This window comes from Moschus berezovskii, chromosome 20 (genome assembly GCF_049115385.1).
Source record: "Moschus berezovskii isolate FMDL1 chromosome 20, NW_MosBer_1.0, whole genome shotgun sequence".
In the NCBI taxonomy this organism is placed as follows: domain Eukaryota; kingdom Metazoa; phylum Chordata; class Mammalia; order Artiodactyla; family Moschidae; genus Moschus; species Moschus berezovskii.
In genome coordinates this window covers 63176156-63192165 of record NC_142479.1, presented here as the reverse complement: position 1 = coordinate 63192165, position 16010 = coordinate 63176156, and the positions used below count along the sequence as shown (strand labels likewise).

At 44.0% G+C, this 16010-nt stretch overlaps 1 protein-coding gene across 3 annotated transcripts in view; it reads left to right on the top strand.

Annotated features, from left to right (window-relative positions):
- The window catches only part of RPTOR (regulatory associated protein of MTOR complex 1), a 325518-nt gene that overhangs the window by 183880 nt on the left and 125628 nt on the right, over positions 1 to 16010 (top strand). For all 3 annotated transcript variants that reach the window (XM_088829259.1, XM_088829260.1, XM_088829261.1), the window contains one exon: positions 11924 to 11983. In XM_088829259.1, the coding sequence (XP_088685385.1) occupies positions 11924 to 11983 (60 nt within the window). The remainder of the gene's footprint in view (positions 1 to 11923; positions 11984 to 16010) is intronic.

The window sequence follows — 16010 nt, the reverse complement described above, 5'->3', positions numbered from 1 at the left end:
ACCAGACGTGCTGGGACTTCAGAGTTCTGCAGTGACATCAGCTTCAGTTCTCTGTAATGGGGACTGACTGGTTCTAAAATGATCCACGCAGGTCACCGTGTAGCTCACAAGCACTGCTGCTCTCAGCGTATCATGGGCCTGTGTTTGTAAATAGGGTCAGCTCTCGTGAAGTTGTCACTTGAACGATAGGTGGTACGGAATTTGGTGCTACAGCACTGCCCTCCTTATCGCTGGGGTAGGGGTGGCCTCCGTTCACCTCGATTTTCTTCATCCTTGTGCACACGGGCATACATTGACCCCAGAGTGAACTTCTGGATGTAGACAGAAGATTGGGGGTCAAGGACTTAGTTTCCTAATACAGAAAGAACTCATCAGGTGGCAAGAAAAAGATAATAATAAATATGATGGAGGAGTGTAACTTAAGTGGTGTTTGGCTCTTTAATTTAAAAGAATCATTTAATTTTTACATAAATTTATCCTTCTGGGTCTCCTATGGGGCCATCCTACATCCTAGATAAGGACAGATGAGGGCCCAGCTGCTCTGTATGAGAGTAAACAGGTGTGTTTACTGGCAAACACTCCCTTCAGTCATTCAGCCCTGTTTTCCTTTTATATTAATATAAATACTGCTGCTGCTGCTGCTGCTAAGTCACTTCAGTCGTGTCCGACTCTGTGTGACCCCATAGACAGTAGCCGACCAGGCTCCGCTGTCCCTGGGATTCTCCAGGCAAGAACACTGGAGTGGGTTGCCATTTCCTTCTCCAGTGTGTGAAAGTGAAGTCGCTCAGTCGTGTCCGACCCTCAGCGACCCCATGGACTGCAGCCTACCAGGCTCCTCCATCCATGGGGTTTTCTAGGCAAGAGTATTGGAGTGGCTTGCCATTGCCTTCTCCGAATATAAATACTAGAGAACCACATTCCCAGGGGACGGCAGGCTCCGCCACCGCCTCTCAGCCTTTCCTCAGCTCTGCCAGCTCATGAAGACGCCTGCTAAATCAGAACTATGCAGTGGGGCTCACAGAGGGGTTACTGAATGAGAGGATTGGGGTTCTTTGTGTTCCATTCAAAACCTGTCCACTGTGGCCACCCCTTCCTGACTGCCAGGTTTGTGTGCATTCACTCCTTGGCTGTGTCCGTAGGCAGTGTAAATACAGTCTTTGTTTTCAGCTTATCAGGTAAAATTACACCTTAAGATCTGAATCAGGCTGAGGAGGCTGGAGCATGTGAGGCTGTCCCGAACAGGCAGAATTCTAACATTACCCGGTGAAGTCCATGGAAACAGGCCCTGGAAAGTTGGGAAGAAACATATGGAAGCTTGTTGTGTGCTCCATCTCTTTCCTGTGGTTTGTGGTTGGGGATCCTGAGCATCACCTCTGTGGAAGAGAGCTGCCCTTTGAAGAGAGAGGGCTGCTTTCTGCTTTTGCCAATCAGTGCAGGGGCTCCATTGCTAATAACCATGGGGATGAGCTGGGCTGGGAGGGGCTGGGAGCCGCTCTTCACATCTTGACTTTCTTCAAAAGTAGAAACAAACTGCTCACGTTTTTAGAAATTAGATCTTTCCTTGGAACGTTTTCCTAACGTTGACTCATAGACATAGGATCACCTGCTTTGACCCTCTCTTTCTCTCTGCACTTACTTTTCATTACAGGGCAATTTTCAGCCATTCTACACAACAGTCAAGAGAATAATAAAACAAACTCCCTTGTACTCATCACCCCAAATCTTACAATTGTTACTTGCTCTATCATTTTCTTTTAATGGCTATTTTTAGTAAATTACAGACATTATGCTATCTACCCACCAATACTTAAATATGCATTTTTAAAAAGACTTTTTTCTTATGACTACAATTGTCTTGACCTTTTCATCTCTTCTGAACCAAAATGAAAGCACCCTTGTGGAGTTAGCACTGTTCCCTTGATAGTTCTTTCTGCTTTCACCTGGCAGGTACTTAAGGAACCCCTGGGATATCCTTGAGTCTCTGGCCCTCAGAACAAGACAGGTGGGGTCAGCTCATTCCGTCCTTCAGCAGGAAGCTCAGATGTGGTGGTGGTGTGCGTTTCTCTGTCTAATGAAATAATTAGTTTTCCATTTATCTGGCTCGCCTCTGAAGCTGGCAGCAGCTCAGACAGCTGACTCCTGAACCTCATTTGTGTCTCGTCCTGGTTCCTGGCCTAGAAGCTCCTGAGGAAAGTTCTCTACATTTAAAAGTGATAGCTATTTAAAGGTTGTAAGTTAGAAAAGTCTCTTCTACTTTTTTTCTCCTAATAATACACATGGCATACTTTTAAATTTAGCTTCAAATACCAGATAATTGACACATTATTTCATGTAGAGTTTTTGTTTGTTTTTTTTTTGACCTGCTAGATTAAATGAAATGTCAAGGAACTTGTCTTATTTTAATAGTGTACTGCCACTTTGGGCTGTCTCCCAAAACTCCTTAAAAGCCTGACATCACTGGCAGTACACTTTCACGTTCAGAAGGACTTGGTTAAAATAGTCTGGTCTGTGAAGCTTCCTCGGCATGACTGTCCGTGGAAACCCCAGTGCCAGCCCCTGAGAAGGATGTGGCCATGCTCAGTACAGTCTCTGCTCAGAACGCAGCTACCTGAGGACTCCAGAAAGCAGGCAGCACTTTGGGGACTGAAATCAAAAACCTTGAATAACACTCATAGTGGGGATCTGGTCCCACGGGTCTTTTCCTGCCCTGGCTCTCCCAGCTCTCACCCAGCTGCAGGCTGAACCTGCACAGGGAGTGCTGAGAGCTCGTCTTTCTCGCTGGAGGACAGGGTCACCCGTGTGTGGGAGAGAGTGAAAGGCACTCCGCCTCCACAGAGCATCAACCTGGGAGCGCTCTTGAATCCCTGTGTTCAAGATTCTTTGTAGAGCTCAGTCTCTAGCCCCCTTCCCTCCTGAGGTCAGAGGCTGGAGGTCAGAATGTGGCTGGAAGTTCCCATCTGTTATCCAGTGTTTGGTCTTTCTGGTGACCGGCCCCCACGCTGAATCACCTCATCAGCCTAAACTCAGTTGTGGTCAAAGGGGGCTCCAGAAAGGAGACAGCATGCACTTTGTATCCTCAATAAAGTTACAGAAAAATGGTCTCTGAAAAAAAATAAATAAATATTGAGATTGACAAAACATTACATCAAGATGCAAAGAGAACCAGTAAAGAGAAAGAAAAAGTTTAAGAAATCAAATTTAGTTCTAAAGTTTGTGACCATGAAATTGGTCAGAAGTAGAAGTACAGGAGGCAAAAAGCAGTAAAAGAATAATGAGAAGCAAGAAAACTAAAACGGCGAAGATTCAACATGCGGATAATTATCCTAAAAATATGGACGAGAACACTTGGTAACAAAGCAACGTGTAAACATAAGCCATATTTCAATAAGTATAAGTTTTCTCTTTCTCCTCATAAAGTTACCATGACTGAGGTACCAAACCTGACAAATGCAGTGTGTATACACATGCACATATTAATACACACACACACATATACATAGACACACAATGCAGATGACTTCAAAGTGAAATATTAGCACTCAGCATCCTGCAGTATAATAAGAGAACAAAAAACTTTGGCCAAGTGAGAATCATTCCAGGACTGCTCTGATGACTTTCTATTAAGCTGCCTATTAATATAATTCATCATCTTAATGGGTGAGAGGAGAATAGTTACTTGATAAAATTAAAAATGAATTTTAATAAAACCTTATAATAAAAATAGAAGAATACTTCCTGTACATAAGAGAAATTTCCTTCTCAACTATAAACTATCATCCTGCACTAATGCCTCGATACTGTGTTTCATTAATGTAATTAGAACAAAGTGGGGATATATACTAAGTGTGATTGATTTAACAACTTCTTAAAATGCCAGTCAATATAATAATTAGGTGCAAAAACAAAGTGAAAGTATACACATTCTAAAGAGAAGGCAAATTTACATTATTTATGTCTGGTCTGAATTTTAACTTTACACAATAAAAACCATTGGAAAATTATTAGCAATAACATGAACATTCAGCAAAGTGACTGATTGCTAAATGAACATAGATCAATACCATAAACCATAAAAGTCCAGGCTACCTCTGGGGAAGGGATGGTAGCAGATACCGTGGTGGGGACACATGGGACCTTTTAGATTTTGTAATGTGCTGTTTCTTAATCTGGGTGGTGCTTACATTTACTTTATTAGTCCTTAAACTCACATCTGTATCTTATATACTCTTCATATATGATATACTTCACAATTTCCTTAAAACTGTTACCCTTTTTATATATTAAAAATAGCAAGGAAATTTGGCAAATCTGATTCACAATAGCGACAGTAACAGTGACACAACATAAACCAGCTAAGAGTGTATTGGACATTTGTATAGAAAATTCCATAAAACTTTACTGATTAGTATGAAAGGATGTTTGAATGAAGGAAGGAATTGACCACATGGTGAGAGCCAGAAGATTAAGGGTATAAATTCTCCATAAATTGAATCATAAACTTGACACATATAGATAAAATGATTTTAAAGGTCAAGTAGAAGGATAAATAGTTTATGAATACCCACAGAAATATTTTTTTAAAAATAAGATTTGTGAAAGAAAACTACTAGTTATTAAAATACGTTTTGAAGGTTCAGGTAGAAAAAGAGCAGACATTTGAGTCAATGGAACAGAGTACAGTTCCAGAAACAGAATCTATTTAAGAATTTATCATTTGGAAAAAGAGTGAATTACTCAATATTCTTTGGGACACAGGGCTAACCATTTGAAATTTTTCTAATCCTTACCTCTTACCATGATAAAATAAATTCCAAATATACTGAGGTTTTAAACGCGAAAAAGAAAACACAAAAGTATTGGAAAAATTATTCAGTTCAGCTGTAAAGGAAGTGATAGGCTTTATTTAATACTAATTCTAAGCTGTGTATGCCAAAGAAAGCAAAAACCAAAACTTTAAAAAAATTATGAATTGGGGGAAAATTGTGTAATATGTAACAAAGCCACCCTCAGTTTTGTTAATGTATAAAACACTTTAAAATCAATAAGACAAGAAGGGCATAAACAGGCAATAAGCCAAAGAAAATTAAAAAGAACCAGAAAAATTATTAGCTGGCATTTAACATCAATAATAATCAAAGCGATTCCAATGATGTGTCATTTCTCACCTATCAGTAGGACAGAGGGTTGTTTTTCTTTTATGTTGATAAACACAGTATTTTCCAGAAGTTAAAAAGTGTATATATTCAGCTTTGATATGTCAGTAAATGACACTTTCCTCTGGAGAGCCATCAGACAATGGCTGGTCATTCAATAGATGTACCCATTCATCAGGCAGTTCCATTGCTACAAATACATCTTGAGGACAGCACACTCATGTTCATGAGAAACAATGTTCTGTGCATCAGCTTTTATATTGTCCATGATATACAAGGACAAGTTACAGAACAGCATGTATAAGCTAAGTCTTTTCATATAATGGAATACCAGTCAGCAGGGGAGCAGAGTAAATTCATGAAACCAGCAAAAGCATGGATAAATACCTAAAGCATCATGTTGACTAGAGGTCTTATGCAAAAGTACATACTCAGTGAGTCCTTGTATATGAAAACTCTAGAATCGAGGAGTAAAAATCAGTGGAAAAATCAGAGCAGTATTTGCCCCTGGGGGCAATGGGAGGAAGTAGGAATTGGCTGAGAAAGGGCGAGAGAAAATTCCCTGGGATGTTGGTAGTAGTCCCTGTAGGAGCTCGGGTACACAGGCACACACATTTGTCAAAACCCAGTCAATGAACAGTTAAAGATGTGTGCACATCATTGTATGTAATTTTATATCAAAAGATAAAAAACAATGAGCAAATACTGAACGTTGGTTTGTGTGCTAAAGAATTTAAAGGGAAGTAAGTATACCACTTCCTCTATCTCATGAAAAATGAGATGCACTGATGGATGGAGAAGCAGAAATGTGATAATGCAAATGTAATCAAATGCTGATGGTGGAGCCTAGGTGGTGGGATACAGGAGCTTAACTCCAAAATTCTTTCAACTTTATTGAACGTTGGAAAATACTTGGGGTGAGGGGAAAGCTGTAGTGTGTATGGCAGATTTTCTTATGGTAAGAAACATAAGCTGAACAAAACCCAAGTGTAGATATTGATTGCACACATGTGCTGGGCACAGTCTGAATGCAGAGGGGCAGTTGGCAGTGGGAATGGGCTGCAGGACCAGCTCCACTTTTCCATCGTCTGTATTGTTTGGACTATTCCAGGGACTGATTTTATTTTATCCCAGCACAAAATAAATCAGCATGGTTCAGTTTTCTGTAAGAGGTAAATATGATAGTGTTAAAGGAGAAAAGGAAAGATATAAGCATCTGAATGCAGAGTTCCAAAGAATAGCGAGGAGAGATAAGAAAGCCTTCCTCAGCAATCAATGCAAAGAAATAGAGGAAAACAACAGAATAGGAAAAACAAGAGATCTCTTCAAGAAAATTAGATATTCCAAGGGAACATTTCATGCAAAGATAGGCTCGATAAAGGACAGAAATGGTATGGACCTAACAGAAGCAGAAGATATTAAGAAGAGGTGGCAAGAATACACAGAACTGTACAAAAAAGATCTTCATGACCAAGATAATCACGATAACGTGATCACTGACCTAGAGCCAGACATCTTGGAATGTGAAGTCAAGTGGGCCTTAGAAAGCATCACTACGAACAAAGCTGGTGGAGGTGATAAAATTCCAGTTGAGCTATTTCAAATCTTGAAAGATGATGCTGTGAAAGTGCTGCACTCAATATGCCAGCAAATTTGGAAAACTCAGCAGTGGCCACAGAACTGGAAAAGGTCAGTCTTCATTCCAATCCCAAAGAAAGGCAATGCCAAAGAATGCTCAAACTACCGCACAATTGCACTCATCTCACACGCTAGTAAAGTCATGCTCAAAATTCTCCAAGCCAGGCTTCAGCAATATGTGAACTGTGAACTCCCAGATGTTCAAGCAGGTTTTAGAAAAGGCAGAGGCACCAGAGATCAAATTGCCAACATCCGCTGGATCATGGAGAAAGCAAGAGAGTTCCAGAAAAACATCTATTTCTGCTTCATTGACTATTCCAAAGCCTTTGACTGTGTGGATCACAATAAACTGTGAAACATTCTGAAAGAAATGGGAATATCAGACCACCTGACCTTCCTCTTGAGGAACCTGTATGCAGGTCAGGAAGCAACAGTCAGAACTGTACATGGAACAACAGACTGGTTCCAAATAGGAAAAAGAGTACGTCAAGGTTGTATATTGTCACCCTGCTTATTTAACTTATATGCAGAGGACATCATGAGGAACGCTGGGCTGGAAGAAGCACAAGCTGGACTCAAGATTGCTGGGCGAAATATCAATAACCTCAGATATGCAGATGACACCACCCTTATGGCAGAAAGTGAAGAGGAACTCAAAAGCCTCTTGAGGAAAGTGAAAAAGGTTGGCTTGAAGCTCAACATTCAGAAAACAAAGATCATGGCATCTGGTCCCATCACTTCATGGGAAATAGATGGGGTAACAGTGGAAACAGTGTCAGACTTTGTTTTTTTGGGCTCCAAAATCACTGCAGATGCTGATTGCAGCCATGAAATTAAAAGACGCTTACTCCTTGGAAGGAAAGTTATGACCAACCTAGATAGTATATTAAAAAGCAGAGACATTACTTTGCCAACCAAGGTCCGTCTAGTCAAGGCTATGGTTTTTCCCGTGGTCATGTATGGATGTGAAAGTTGGACTGCGAAGAAAGATGATCACCGAAGAATGGATGCTTTTGAACTGTGGTGCTGGAGAAGACTCTTGAGAGTCCCTTGGACAGCAAGGAGATCCAACCAGTCCATTCTGAAGGAGATCAATCCTGGGTGTTCTTTGGAAGGACTGATGCTAAAGCTGAAACTGCAATACTTTGGCCACCTCATGCGACGAGTTGACTCGCTGGAAAAGACTCTGATGCTGGGAAGGATTGGGGGCAGGAGGAGAAGGGGAAGACAGAAAAGGAGATGGCTGGATAGCATCACTGACTCTGTGGACATGAGTTTGAGTGAACTCTGGGAGTTGGTGATGGACAGGGAGGCCTGGCGTGCTGTGATTCATGGGGTCGCAAAGAGTCGGACACAACTGAGCGACTGAAGTGAACTGAACTGAATAGTTACCTTAGATTTGGGGGTAATTTTCACTTGTAATTTTCTATACTTTTAATATTTATGATAAATGTATGGGATTTTTTCTAATTGGAAAGAAATTTAGTATATGTCCATTCTCAGAGACAATAGCATCCAGCAGTTATATGACAGTTTACAAAGTTACAGAGTTGAGTTTTCCTTTAGCATCCATAATTTGTTCTTCATAAAAATCTTGAGCCAATCACTTGCAAGAGCAACAGGAAGAAAAAGATATATGAAATATTAGGAATCAATCTTATACCATATTCACTTGTTGACACATTTATGAAGTATCAAAACTGTATGTTAGGGCACCCTTCTAAGTACTGGCGACACACTGATGAATAAAATAAAAGAAGTCCTTGTACTCATTGAGCTTATCATCTGTGATAAAGACAAGCAGTCACAAGTATATAATAAGGTAGCAAGAAATGCTATTTTTAAAAAGCATGGTACACGAGCAGAGAATGAAGGTTCGATTTTCTTAGGCTGGTCAGTGAAGGTAGAAGAAATCCGAGTAAAACAAAGGAGTAAACCTTCCAGTCAAAGGCCCTGAGGTGGGGCTGTGCCTTGCAGGTGGAAGAGGAGCAAGTGTGTCAGGGCGACCAGCAGAGTGACAGTGAGGGAGCGAGGTCAGCGGTGACTGGTGGCCCGGGCAGGGCCTTGGGAGGCCAGACAAGCACCCTGCATTTCATCCTGCACGGCAGGAAGCCTCTGGAGGGTCAAGATGAAACGGTTTATCCCCACATTTCCTCATAAAAGGCCCGCTTTGGCTGCCTGGTAGAGAATTCCTGGGAGAGAAGTAGGGAGCACAGGCAAGAAAGGAATCAGAGAGACTATTCTGGAAAACGTGAGGGATGCTGGGGCCTGGACTGGGGCTGTGTCCTCAAGGAGGTGAAGGACATCAGGCAGGGTCAGGAGACCTGTTTGGTTGTCCCGGTTGGGATGGGGTGCTGCTGGCATCTCATGGGTAGAGGCTAGGATGCAACCCGCACAGCAAAGAATGCTCCAGCCCCAGTGTCGTTAGTGCCCAACTGAGAAACACTGGCCCGGAGGGTCAGCAGGCAGGTGGTGAGCAGCGGTCAGGTGCTGTGTAACTTGCCCCACAGTTCAGAAAGGGCGAGTCGGACAGAGAGGAGTCAGCAGTGGCCCAGCCTGGTGATGAGCTCGGCAACCAGCGCCAGGTAGTCAGCACTGACTGTCGTGTTCATTGTTGTTACTAACATCCAGCTTTGTGGAGTTGTCGAGCCATTTTTATTGTCTCTGGTTTTGCCTGGTGTAGTTCTGGTGCAAAGGGAATGAATAGTGGCTGACGTACAGTTTCGTGGACTGTCAGTCACAGGTTCATCCATGCTGCTCATACCACATCATGCATATTTTAAAGTTGCATCGTGTCCCTATTTTTAATTTCCTTCTTAACTTTATATTTCCAGCAGTTTTATGATAATATTTATTTCCCAGTTAATAAGTTATTTTTATAAAGTCTAATTCCAAAATGTGGTCAACAATGAATCTAGTTTTATTAACTGTTTTTCTCTTGATTTTAGGTTAGAATACTTTCCATTGTGAATGAGACACTGAGAAAGTCTGGATTCTGCTAACTCCCTCTTGTTTAGCTGTTCTTGTGGATGGTTTAATTGACCTCGTGGTCTCTCGGCTATAGGACTGGTCATCTTTGACTTTGCTCCTAGTTTGGTGGGTGCAACTCTGTATCCTGAACCGTGGTTGTAACTCAGACTGCACCCCACAGTGGAAAACCCCAGGTGTTCATAGCCCCCCTAATGTGGGGGCTATTCACATCTGTTGGTGAGCAGGTGTGGAAACCTCTGCTCACTGCCCTTCAGCTCTTATGTCCCCGGGACTCCTTGGGGTCTGATCCCATGCCTGTGCAGTGCCCAGATCAGCCCAGGATCCTAGGAGAGCTTGCTCGCAGAGTTTGGCTTCTCCTTCCTAAGACTTCCCCCGAAGCTCTGGGCTTCTGATCTCCTTCCGGTTGAGCTGTGTCCCTGATGCTTTATGAATTGGGGAGCACGTGTGGGAAAAACTGGTTAAGGTGGACCTTGTGTGGTTACTCTTCTTGTAAGGGTCGTACCTTCCCTTTCTGCCTGAATTTGTTTGCTCTTTGATGCTTTCAAGTGGTTGCTTTTTATGTTTTATCCAGAGCTTACTGTTGTTATTGACAAAAGGATTAGTCTGGTACCGACTATTCTGTCATTATAGGAATGCCGAGGTCCAATCAGTAAGCACGTTGCAGAGAAAAAAACAACAGAGCAGTCCTGTTTGCATAGGCCTCAGAATTGGGCTGGAAGGTACATTTCCTGTAGATCATTTCTATCCACGGAGAGATCCTGATTCACATGGAGCCACTGTCAGAGCTGCCTGTGGGCGGCTGCAGTGATGTGTGGGGGCGGGCAGGCCGAGCTCTTCGATAGGGATGGAAACAGGAGGATTTGTCTGGATGGACTGACTGGCCCTGTGGAGCCGCTTGTGCCCGAGGGAGCCGGGCTCTGTCTCAGTGGTGTTTCTGCTGCTCTGTGAATGGAGAACACCAGCCAGCTCGGCCACAGCCAGGAAAATAACATCCTCTGTGGCTGAGCAAGGTGTTGCTCGCTGAAGCTGTGTGCCTGGCAGGTCTGGGTCCTCAGGGTTCCCCCATCCTAGCTGGAGGGCCACATGTCAGGAGCCAGTTGCGCACCAGGCACTGTCATCATGGTCTTGTCTGTTGTCTTCCGACCTCTGGGTCTCTATCTCCTTGTCTTTCTCCCTCGTCCTTACCCATCCACTGTACACCTCTCACTCCGTTGGCCCTGAATGTGGCCTGGTCCTTCTATTCATCCCCTCCCAGGAGCATGCTGGCTTTCTCCGATCTTCCTCCACGTCTCCCATCCATCTAGTGATGTGGAAATGCATTTTGTGGGTGTATTTGCTCTGTGCCTGCTGCTCTTTTCATAGAAGAGGTTATTTGTTCTTAATTTTTAGAGCAGGTGAATTATATTTTTTCATTTCTCCTGCGACCAATGCTAAGTTGCTTTTTCGCTCTTCATGACCATTGATTCTGTCCTGCCGCGTGCCAATAGCCCTGACAGGAAGAAAGAGATGGTCTTCGACCTCCTGTCAGTGCACACAAATTAGATGACACCTGGCGCTGTCCCGCAGTCCATGTTTCCGCCCTCCTGCCCACATCCCACCCAGCCCTCCAGGATGGCTCTGCAGCAAAGATTAAGTCTCATAGCTCCTATGATTTTATGATAATTAAAATGATATAATTGAATTCACTTTTCTTTGTCTTCTCCCACAAATTTCTTTTGTGTGCCTGGGGGTGGTTCACTGATCCTTCCATCACTCTCTCCAGCTTTACTTGCTTAAGAAGGAAAAATGTAAAAGTGGAGCCTGTTCCATCATCTGGGTGGAAGCTTTCTGTCCGGTGACTCTCACGAGGACCCGCCCCCAGCCCCCCACAGGAGGCACCTGCTTCACCACCCGCAGACCTGTTTTTCTCCTTCCACTGAAGACCTCCGGTTGCAGCTCAGTGTTCCTGCCCTTTGAGAGGCTGCAGGGAGATTTTCTTCATAAACCTAAGAGCTGACAGAATTAAGAAAATCTTGGTTTACCTTTTCACTGTGGCAATCCCCATGGCCCCCTTCCTCTCTTTGCTTTTTCTCTGGGACTGTTGTATTCTCCCGTTACATATCCCATTGCTGTGATTCACTGTCTTCTCTTTCTCTCTGCAGGTTCTGCATGCAGAAATGTGTTAGTCTGGTGCCTGGAGTCACGCTGGATTTGATAGAAAAGTAAGTCAGATTTTTAAGCCATTGTGGCTTCTGGTGTGAAGGCGAGTCTCCATTTTTCACTCTAGATTCTCAGAAGTACTTCCTGTCAGCACAGATGTTTCCCTTTCATGTGTTCTTTTGTTCTCTGATTAAGGCCTTGTTTGTGATTGTTACATAGGACATGGGGCCATATTAAAAGGAAAAGAGTACAAGCTGAATCCTTTTGAACATTTAAAAATACTCTGGACACTGAACCAAAGCAAAAACATATACATTGTTACACATACAGACCAGTCACTGCGCATAGAGATCACTCTGCTCCTCAACTGCAACAGTCAGATCATAGCTTAGCATCTTCCCCATGTTTCTCAACTTTCCCTTTCACGTTCTGCAACCTTCCGTTACCCCCACTCAGGGGGGGATGTAAACCCAGTTTTACATTCTATCTAAGGCAGGTGTGGTGGTCCCGGCAGGAGGGGTCCTTCACGATGTGCGGTGGTTGCTTGGCCTCTCCTTGTCCTCCCAGGTCCTGGGGCCGGCTTGTCTGCTCTGTCATGAGCCTCTTTGGGTCAGTACACCATCTCAGAGCTCTAAACTTGACCTGCATTTTATGTTTATTTGTTTGTATGTTCATTTCATTCATCCCGATCTACCTAGGTAGTTCCTAACGCTTCTGCTCTGAACCCCGTTTCTTCTAGAATTAACATATAGGCTGTTCCCTAAGTCTTGATATACAGAATCGTGTGGTAAAGCAGAAAGGCCTGATTTTAATTATTAACCTCAGGTAGAAAAAGCAAATCTTCCAGGTTTCTCTCCTGGAAGACAACTTGCCTGTGTGTCAGGGGAGATGCACAAGAATATTATGCCTGAATGCCCACCGTAAATGCACTGTGGAATCGATCACATGCGCTCCCCACGGGAGGATACAGAGTGTGGTGGCTACACTTGCATCAACAGGGAGCGGCCTTTTGTTAAGAGACTGACATGACACCCACCATGGGCTGCCGAACCGTGCATAACTCTGTGTGTGTGAATACATATCAACAAGACATGAAATATTTGCACTCCACTCTGGAGAGGAAAGTGGAATTTGGAGCCAGAAGCAGGGAGGAGCAATATTAAGGAACTGATTTTTTTCCATCTTGTTTAATTTTTTTGTAAGAATAGAGATATGTAAAATATAGGTACAAATAAATTGAAAAGAATGAACCAACAAAATATAATTAGGATACCTGCAAACAATTCATCGAGTATAATTCCTTTCATTAAATTTTGGATAAATGTCTAAGGAAATCATGTGACTGGTCACTGCATCTGTTCACTTCAAGATGCTTTTATCCACAAGCAAAATGGGATATTGTGACAAGAAAGAATTAGCGTGACATTGATCAGTGCCAGCAGGACAAACAGGAAGGCCTGTGGTCCTTCTGCTTAGAGTGGGTCTTGGTTTCCACTGACCCACAGTTGAGGAGATTTCAAAGCCATTGCTGGAAAGGCAGTGCTGGCCGAGGCTGGGCGCAGGGAGGCTCTGATAGTTGGGCACTGCAGGCTGGGAGGGAAGCAGCGGGAGTTGAGGTTGGGATTGATCAGCAGCAGAGTGGTATTTGGGGCACTGGCTGTGCTGGCTCGGTCAGAGCAGGGACCGCAGACCTCAGTGTGTCGTGTTCACAGGGTCAGGGAGGGCTCAGGTCTGGCTCTCTCCGCCTGCAGTGCGTAGTGCAGAGTGCACCCATGCTTCCTTTCAAAGTCGTGCTGCTCTGGGCAGATGCAGCTGCTGATTTTCTCCACATCAGAGCTCTGGTGCTCTCAGGGTTACATGGTGGGGAGAGCATGTTGGTGGTCTCGTGTCCCTGTTCCCGTCTTTGCTGGGTGGCCCGTGCTCCAGGGGTCAATGCAGTCAGGAAGCAGGGGGCTGGGTGGCTGGGTGCTGAGTGCTCTGTTAACCGGCCTCCACGATCGCCCCGTCCTGGTCACACTCACACAACTCACTTCTAGAGACAGGATTCAGGGTCCCTACTCTCAGGGGAACTGCTCCTCCCTGTTCTAAGCCAGCTTCACCTCCAATAAGGACTGAGACCGAGAAAACCATTTACAAGTGCTAGACAAACAAGGCAGCCATCGAGAAGCAAACATCACATGGAGAGAAGTTGAAAAATAAGAAAGGGTTGGATTGGCCTGGTCATCCGGCCTGTTTGGTCCAGTTCCCTGACACAGTTTCAGAGTTTGGAAGCCATCCTGTTAGCGCTCGTTAACCAGCGCTGCTGCGCTCTCTCTGTGGTCTTTACTTCCCCCCCATTTCTGAGTGCCCGAGCCTCCATCACCCACACCACAGATCACCATAGACATGTAATTCCCAGATGAACCATTAAAACTGTGATAAAGTTACTTTCTTTCCTAGCTAGGTAACTTCTCATGGCCCGTTGAGACAGTTCTGAAGAGGAATCTGGCATTTGGTTTGCTTCAGCTTCCTCGGTGGCACCTCCCACCTGGTGGTGTCAGGCCAGCCTGGTGACCAGGTATCTGGACGTCTCTCTGCTGTCTTTCCTATACACAGGCCTTCGCTCTTCCAGACTTTGGTGTTCTCAGACTTAAAGTGTGCATATCACTTGACACCCTCAGCATGATCCACAAAGGAAAAAAATTGGCAAATTGAATTTCATCAAAATTTAAAATGTTTACTCTGGAAAACACTGCTAAGAGAGAGAAAAGACAAGCTGCAGACTTGGGGGGGAATATTTGCAAATCACATAGCTGACAAAGGACTTCTATCCAGAATATATGAAGATATCTCAAAACTCAATAAAACAAACAAAAAAAATGGATAAGAGACGTTTTACCAAAGAGGGTTTGAGGTTGGGGAGAAACCTTTACTCACAACTTAAACTGGCTAATGAGGATTGAAAAATAGAAGCGGACACCTCCTATACATATGATAAGATTTTAATATTTTTTTATCAAGTGCCGTTTTCGTAAATGGTGACTTCAGAGTTTGTAGCCGCCCATGTTCCCAAGACACACCCAGTGTTGAGTCCACCCTCCCCGGTGCTAAGTGACTTTCTCAGCCGGCGAGTGTGACTTCTGGTGGCCCTTTGAAGGTTGGCTCACAGTGTCCTCTCTTCTCTGTCAGCCCCTCTGCTGTCCCAGGCAGTGCTACAGCGTTGGTGAAATGCTGAAAAAAATGGGTGTCTGTGTGTTTTGATTTAAAAAGAAAAGCATCATTAATAGCTCCCTGAGTGGGAATGGGGGAAGGCAGAGGGGGTGATGGAAAGACTACATACAAACAGACGTGGTCAGCCTCACCCTCAGGAGTCACACTCACTGGGCGCACACCTCTCACCCCTGCATTTGTCACCATCGCCCAGGGTAGATTGAGGAGCATGTGGTCGGCTCTGTGGGCATCAGCTCACCCCCACAAATGCTTCTGTTCTCACCACTTTTCTGAAGCTGCACTGGGAGTAATGACTAATACTACTTTGTATTTCTGAAGCCGTTGGATTTCTGATAAAGACTGGGGTGGGAGGGGGTGGGTCACGGGGAAAGTGTCTTTCATATACCAGCCCCAGCCACCATTGGGTGAATGCCACCACACAACTTTTGGAAAATTGTGTAAACAAGTCCAAGAGTGCAGTTTAAAAAGAGATCATTCCCATCCCAGACAAGTTTGCATTTTAGAAAGCTTGTCCAGATTAATTGGGACAGGCTATGAGCACCCAACATGAACCACATTTGCTTCCCAAATGGAGCTTATCTGAGTGGCTCATGATGGTGGTAACAAAAAGTGAGTAAGAATAAGATATTTTAGAAACCTCAAAACCTCTTTGTTGTGAATAACTTTTCAAGGTACAACGGTTTGGGTCTGAGTCGTTGTTCTCGGAATACAACTTAGCAAACATACAGTTCAGGTGAGACCCATACACGTCGTTTCCAATAGGAGGCACTATGTGGCTGCTCCCCTCGTAGCCTGGCCACAGTTAGGGTGAATGTGCGGGATTGAATTGTGTTTATTCTTTATGCCAGGGCAAGCTACAGGCTTTAGTTATATGGCACT